The 8,055-nt window shown below is 35.9% G+C and overlaps 1 protein-coding gene and 1 pseudogene across 1 annotated transcript; one reads left to right on the top strand and one right to left on the bottom strand.

The window, feature by feature from the left end:
- Nucleotides 1-669: 669 nt before the first annotated feature.
- LOC146936345 (Thioredoxin superfamily protein) lies at nt 670-2,594 on the top strand. Its single transcript, XM_085751251.1, has 2 exons — nt 670-879; nt 2,167-2,594. Exons 1-2 carry the CDS (start codon nt 735-737, stop codon nt 2,418-2,420), a joined length of 399 nt encoding a protein of 132 aa, XP_085607377.1. The 5' UTR covers nt 670-734; the 3' UTR covers nt 2,421-2,594.
- A 3,349-nt stretch (nt 2,595-5,943) lies between these two features.
- LOC146936346 (uncharacterized) lies at nt 5,944-7,743 on the bottom strand (annotated as a pseudogene).
- Nucleotides 7,744-8,055: the final 312 nt, after the last annotated feature.

An 8,055-nucleotide genomic window follows, 5' to 3' on the forward strand; every position in this document is an offset into this window, starting at 1 on the left:
TATTACACTCTATACAATATAATCTCTAAATTATATAAATATACTAAGCAATTTTTAAACTATTTAAAGTACATCAACTTAATCTTTAATGTATATAAAAATCCATTAATTCAATTCTAGATTCAAACCTCGCTATCTCGATTAAAAAAATCCATTAATCATGCATGAGCTGAAGTTCGAACCCCAAACACCCTACTTCTCAACATTTAAAATGTGTGAGCTTCAACTACTAAACTCTTAAACCAAAAATAATCATTAATCTAATCTTAACAATAGTGGGACATGGACTAAATTGATAATTTCACATACACTATGGACTATTTATTAATATATTTATATAATTTATGGATTAAGTTGAATAAACAATGATAATTTAGTGAACAAATTCATAGTTTATTAATCTATTTTATCTCGTCTCCATCACAATTATTCACTTTAAAAGTTAATTTTTCAATTTTTTTATGTGAACTTAGTTATAGTGCGCGTAACCGCAGAGACTAATCCAAGAAATCCAGAAGAAACACAGCAAATAGCATATATTTTCGCAAATTTAAACAAATGGATTTTTTTTTGTACAAAATGGAAAAATATTTTGACAAAGGATAAAAAAATTCTCATATTGTTTAAAAAAGAATTAATCAAATTATTTATTTCCTATATAAGCATTGTTTCTGGCCCTTTCTAAACCAGAATCTGCGATTGAGATAGCGTTTATCTGCAGAAAGAAGTGAAGAATGACGTTGAAGGTGTTAACCGCAACAGTTTCAAACTTTGATTCTGTTTTTGAGAAGTTCCGTTCAGAGATTCCTCAACACAAAGCCAACCTCATTCTCTTCTTGGCTGATAATGACCCATCTACCTCTCTCAGCTGGTGCCCTGGTTTGTTTTTTTATGTGACCCAGATGAAATTTTTGATGGTTTTATCTGTTTTGTTGTGAATTTGATGGTAAAAACTGGATTTTGAAATAAATAAGTTGATATTGTATCTGATTTCATGAATTTTTGGCAATAGTAGTTAGTCAGGTTTATTTTGATTACATAGTATCAACATTTGATTGAAGGTGTCTAGTGTCTGACACATGTCAGTGTCGGATAACTCTTTAGGACCGACAATTCTGATCGAAGGTGTGTCCTAATGTCTGACGCATTTGATTACATTGAACTATATCACTGTCTCCATATTTTATTGGTGTCGACGTGCCAGTGTCTATTTCATGCCCGTCTGTGTGCTTCATAGTCTGATACTTACACGATAACACATGTGATTACATTCAATTATGTTATTATTCTCAAATTATTATTTTTGTCGATGTGTCAGCTTTGATGTACGTGTCTGTACTGGTGCTTTATAGATTACACAACATTATGAAGACACAAAATTGGGAAAAGTTTGAGAAAAGAAAAATTGGATTCTGAAATTGCTTTTGATGAAGGATTTGTTAATGAGAGTAGAAGTTTAAATTAATCCTTTATAGAAAGGAAAAAAAAAAAGATAAGTGAATGTTTAGAAATAGGATAAGTTTGACAAAATCACGTTGCGGCTGTGAAGGTCTAGAGCTTTTGCCAAAGTCACATGGTACGTGGTGATTCTGCAAAACTTATCACTATAACAAACACGGACCAAGCCTGCGTTTGGAACCTCGTTGGCCATGCGATTCTTGCGTTCTGATGCGTTTTTTCACTGTGAAAACCAAGAACTCAAATACACAGGTTCTCCCTCACCGCGAGTCTCTACTGTGATTTTGCTAGCCACACCACAGTACTGAACAAAGGCTAAAACTTATTTGATCTCTGAAATGAAAAGTATGTTATAAATATTAGGTTTTTATATCAAGCCTAAGTGCCTAACTCAATTATGTAACAAATCCAATTGAGCTGGATAGACAAAATGAGGTGTATTGGGAAATATCCAAGTTCAACCTTGAAAAGAGATGACTTAAAAAAGTTAATAAAAAAATGATGTATGGGTCTGTGTTAGGGAAGAAGAAATTTCTACATTTGATGTTTTATATGTTTCTGTTTTAGTTGTGTTAATTACCTGTGGATGTTCTATACATTTTATTAACAGTTTGTGAAGCATGGACTTCTCCACTTTATGAAAATCCATGATGAATATGACTAGTTTTCGCCTTATGTTTTTCATGACATTACTATTTGTCTTGTTAGACTGTGTGAGAGCTGAGCCAGTGATCTACAAGAAGCTGGAAGCTTCACCGAATGAAATTGCACTTTTGAAAGCTTATGTTGGAGATAGACCAACATGGAGGAACCCACACCATCCATGGAGGGTGGATCCTAAGTTCAAGCTCACTGGTGTGCCAACGTTGATCCGTTGGGAGAATGATGCAGTCAAAGGTCGCCTCGAGGATCATGAAGCTCACATTGAAAACAAAATTGAAGCCCTTGTTGCTGACAAATGATTGTCGTTGTGTCTAAGATAGTTGTAATCAGCATGTACTTTAAACTTTGTGGTGAATACTGATGGTCACAAGCAAAGGCTTGAATAAAGAAGATAGTGGTTTGTTCTTGCTGTGTTTTGAATTTTGAGCATCATAAATGTGATTTTTAATCCTATATGTCAAGTTTGCTGTGTATTTAACCTTTGGCCACCAGAATTTGATGATAAATTTGTAGATATCCTTTAAAACAATGATTTACTCTAATGAAGTTCTGTGATATAAAACTATCATAAACTCTCTTCGTCTGACTTTCTGGGATTTGAGTTAGCTGTTGCTTAAAAAGAAAGACATATTGATTATGATCTTCATCTTTATAAATCATTCTTACTCTTCAAGATTAACCATCTTGATCTTTTATTGGAGTGTCCTTCACATTCATTGACCCCTGCTTCAAAGTCGTTGTGCATGTACCTTTCTACAAGTCTCGCTTGAAATGATGTTGTTCCTGTTCCCTTTGGGTTTGGGGTAAATTACTTGGAAAATACGCTTGAGGTGCCAGACTCAGCTTCTTGCCTTCTCATTTCACCACATTTTTTACCAAGCTTTCCCCCCCATTTCTGTAGAGCAAGCTTTTTCTCCCATTTAAACGACACATCATTTGTAGCCCCACAATTCCATTCATGATTTTTCTGTTGCAATTTTTGTTTCATTTATGTGATTTTATACTTCGTTTAATTGATTATATATTCGATTTCAAGTAGGAAGTAGTGGTTTTCTTTGTGTGCAAATTTTGATTTTTTGAATAGTATTTTTGTGAGGGGTAGTCGTGAATTCAATTCGGGTGCAAAGTTAATTCTATTCAAGAAGCATAACAAACTAAGTTTAAGTATGAATACTTAAAGTCAAATTACAAACATTAAAGTTGGGAAGTGAGAGGGTAGTTCGGGTCTGGAACATATTTTCGATCTCCAATAGCAACACACCTCATGAAAATCTCCAGAGCAAAATAACATTTTAATCGTTGATCTACAGATCCTCAAGGATCCAAAAGACTCTCCCAAGACAGCATTAATGACGGATGATCCCAATTACTACTATCAAGTCATGCCTTTCGGCTGATACAATCATGACGAAAGTAGTGAGGCCTCGAAATCATTCTCGATTACAAGGGAACTCGAGGTGCATTAAGCACTATGTAACTCTCACGATTCTTCTTGGAACTCTATCAGCTGAAAATGATTACGTTTATGATGTAAAAGAGACAGAATTTTGCTAGTTTTGATATTTTCCATATGAATGTGACCATTGCCGAGGAAAGAAAATAGAGTGCTGGCAATCATAACTGCATTTAGCTTTCTACAATATGCATCCTGCATTGCAGCTCAAAAGGGATAATAAAAAAAAAGAAAGGTCACACAGATATAATTTCACGTCTTCTAACTGATGCGAACTCGAGATATAATTTCACGTCTTCTAACTGCTAGTTTTGTCACCAGTTTCTCCCTCGTACACTTAAATTCGCAACACCACTTGGCCACAACGTAGCGTCCAGCCACTGTTTAGTCCCACACTTATGGCACAAAATGCTGCTTTTGACTACCTGGATTTTGCCTTGCAGACCAAAAAGGATAAACAAAAATAAACTTAAAACAGAAAATCTTCAGAAAAAGCAACATCAAAACCCACAATTTTGTAACCAAATAGTAGGGTATGTAAGACTCTAATTAACATCAAACCCTACGAAGCACAAACTCGGACATCTGATATGACACAGACACAGACACGTCAACACCTTTAATGTCAAAAGCATGGGATACCGCCACCGCTATATATTAGTTTGTCAATAAAAGATCTAAATTGCGAATCAAAATACATATGGAAATCTAACATGAAAAATTTATTTCATTCAAAAAAGTTCTAAAACAATATAGTGTAGTATTTGATCTTCATTTATCCATCTACTATCGAAAAAACTAAAACTGTTGTAATCAATTTTAATGTTTATATTTCCTCATTGATAAACACTTCTCACCATATATTTAACTCTTGTCACTACAAGAATTTTGGTTTTTATTGACGGAATTAATTCCTCAGTAGTGTATCAAATCCCTCAGTAATACACATTACTGACGGAATTTGTGACGAAAAAGATCCCTCAGTAATACTGGCGTCAGTAATGTTACTGGCGGAATTTTCCCTTAGTAATGTAGTGGGTGATCTGGAAGCAAAAAAGAAAAAAGAAGTTTCAGACATTTGTCTTAGTTGTCGCCTTGTAAGGGTTTTATATATGTGTTGGACACCGGTCTGAGGAATGTCGAAGTAAAGGAAAAAATCCATAATTTATTTATGATACTTATCTTTGTTGTGTGATACGTGTCATACAATATCATAGGTGTGTGAGACACTGATAATTGTAATACTAGAATTGTTCGTGCTTCCTAGATCATGACATAAAATATGAACTCTTAAGCAAGTTATCTAGCTAGTTGACAAATTTCTCTGGGAAAAAATATTCTTTTTACAAGGCCTCCACACTTCGAGGACTATCTTGATTCCAATATCTTCACAATATTCTTGTAGCTTTTGTATCCTCCGCCGTTCTTTTTCATCTGTAACTAATATTCTTGTCCGGTCTTCGTTCTGGTTTCAACTAAAAGGTAACACCATTAGCAATTTAGATTACAAGCTGTATATGAGCTCAAATAAGTAGGTCTTTATCATTTTACCAAACGAATTCTGCTCTCCCCTTGCATTTTTCGCTCGCACCCAACCAAACTGACCAAAATACCTCTGCTTTAGTTAACTAAATGCGTTAGTTAACTAACGCTGCGTCACTTAAGATGTGCTTGTGTAAAACACTGCATGTGTTAACACATGTGTGAGTTAACTCACGCTCTACTGATATGCATTTAATGCAATGTGTGTCACTAATGATCCGTAATCGATTCTTTACACGCTCTTAATTGAAACGAATTACGTCAGTTTAACAAGATTATCGGATAATACGACATAATCGATCAAAATTACACAAAAACATCGTTTTTCTCACAATCACACATAACAATCCAAACGGTCCAAATTTCACAAATTCGCCGGTAATGACCCGCAATCACTTAAACACACTTAATGACACGTAAACGATCCAAATTACACAAATTTGTCCATAAATTTCTAAAATTACATAATCTCACATAAACGGTCAAAATGACCCAAATTCATCGTTAAATTACATAAACACAAATTCATTAAAAATCAACAATACGGACACAAATTCATAAATAGTTGAATAATTTGCGAGAACGTAATGCGAGCAATAATTGGTGTGACATAACCGGCCACCAAAAAAATATTTCATTTCAAATATTTATATTATATATAATATTAGTTACATATTGGCCACAAATATCTAAATTACATAACCGGCCACCAAAAAATTCGTCGGGGTGTAATACCACAAAAAATAGGACGAACACCGCGACCAACCAAAAAGTGTCATAACCTATAACCTATCTAAGAAGTCTAGTGACATCCCTAAATTGTCTTTTTATTCCATGTATTCCATGACTTCAAATTCTTGTTCATTTTTTTCCGGAGTGGGAGTATTATCACAAACAATTGGATTGTGCTCATTTGTTGGTTTCTTTGGCGGCTTTGACTCCTTAGACATGAGCTCATTGAAGGCGTGTTGTCTATCCAAAAACGCAAAATGCCAATTCTCTGCCTCACCAATCTTGTTGTTCATCCACTCCTTACAACTCGGTGGTAACGGACAACCTTGTGTATTTCACCAAATTGCACGGCCAACATTTTGTGTATTTCATCCCAACATGATGTTAAATCACCCACGCTACTACTCAAATATCTTTTCAACACTCCATGAACCGATTCAACAATGTTGGTGGTTCTACACCCTAGATGCAAGACTTTATTCGTCCATGCCCTCACAAATTTTTCCTTAAGGTTCAAAACCGTGGTTTCAACATATTTTGTGAATTCCAGAAATGGCATGCATACCTCTTTGAATTTCAATAAATTACTTGCATATGACTCCTTTGTAGGAGACTTGACCAACTCTCTCCAAGCGATCACGACTTTCTCAACAACTTCTCTATTCTTCACCTTGTTCTTCTTCAATTCTTTCTTGTCAACTTTTGCACCCTTAGGAGGCTTTGGGTTAACTTTACAATCCGTGATGCACTTAGCCCTTACATTCTTCCCAATATGAAAAAAAAAAACAAAGCATGGTGTATGTTTCAGGGAAAACTGTGCCAACGGCATTCATCAAAGCACCATCTTTGTCGGTGACAATCACCTAAGGCATGTTGTCTTTTGAGGACAAAAGACCTTTCACCATCGTAAGTGCCCTAGTAAAGTTATCCTCTAGTTCAAAGTGAAGAAACGCGAAAGCAACGGAATACGTCATTTTTGTAGAGGTGCAACCAACTATCTCAAACAACGGCATTCGGTAGTTGTTGGTTTTGTATGTAGAGTCCATGACCAAAACGGTCGGAAAGGTGTTGAGAAATTTAATTGACTCCGGATGAGCAAAAAAGATGTCTTCAAGAGTGGTTTCCTCACTATTGCATTTTGTGTAATAGACGTACTTATGCTCCACCAACTTCGAAATCAAGAATTGCAACTCCGTCATATCACCTCTTTCCCCCTTGCGCCATCTTGTTCGCACATTGTACACTTGCTTGATTGTTGTCACACTTTCGCTGTTGTTTTCCTTCAAATTGGTGAGAATATTCCGAGGCACCGTCAAGCTCTTTGTCATGTCGATAACTTTTTTCTTCTCCTCCGCACTAAGTCTACCCGCAATAAGGTTTCCGGATAACTTTTCATCCAAGTCATGGTTGTTCATTCCACAAAGCATTGCAAGCCACCAATCATTTGTATCCTTATCAAAGAAACCTTTCAACCTAAACGGACAATTACATTTCCTTGAGCCGAAGCCTTCAAGGTTCAGTTTCTTCCTCGTCTTAGGTGGCTTGTATATCCCACTCCTTTCACATTGCATCGTGAAGTATGACCTTTTTATAATGGATTTATCGATACAAACACTAAATCCGGCCCTTACCCCTTGTCGACGAACCCAATCAAGTAACTCTTGTCGCTCTCTCCATCTTGCATTTGTTGTAAAAAATGAGGCGGTGTCACGACCTTCGCAAACAACACCGATAGGTACCGGTTTAGGTTCTTCAATTTTACCAATGCGAGCTTGTAATGGAATTTTGACTTTAACTCCTTTCACATTAACGGTTGGTTTGACATCACCGGAACCATCGCCGGAAGCTTCATTTTTGGCCGATTTCAACGTCTCACCCGCGACATTGTCAACCATCTCACTATATATACCTATTGAATAAAAAAATAACAAAGGAAGAATAAATAAATTACTTGTGGGACAAGCTAACCAAGAACAAAAGTGGCGCAAAAAATTCAAAAAACAGGACTGTACAGTGGCGTGACTTAAGTCACGCAACACATTAACTGCTGCGTGACTTAAGTCACACATCCTTTAACACTTGCGCAAGTTAACTTGCGCACCAAGCCCTAATGCCTACAAAAAACAGACGAACCAAGCACAAAAACCAGCAAAATGAGATGACTTTTGATGATACAATACCTGATATTTGGTGCTTGATGAGCGTAG

This window comes from Medicago sativa, chromosome 3 (genome assembly GCF_051527215.1).
Source record: "Medicago sativa cultivar Bolivia chromosome 3, Bolivia_mono, whole genome shotgun sequence".
In the NCBI taxonomy this organism is placed as follows: domain Eukaryota; kingdom Viridiplantae; phylum Streptophyta; class Magnoliopsida; order Fabales; family Fabaceae; genus Medicago; species Medicago sativa.

What these genes read in the sequence shown, in the direction of transcription:
- LOC146936345 (XM_085751251.1), top strand. Translation starts at nt 735, where the DNA reads ATGACGTTGAAGGTGTTAACCGCAACAGTTTCAAACTTTGATTCTGTT. An exon ending in CTCTCTCAGCTGGTGCCCTG is followed by an intron (nt 880 to 2,166) that starts GTTTGTTTTTTT and finishes TTGTCTTGTTAG; the next exon opens with ACTGTGTGAGAGCTGAGCCA.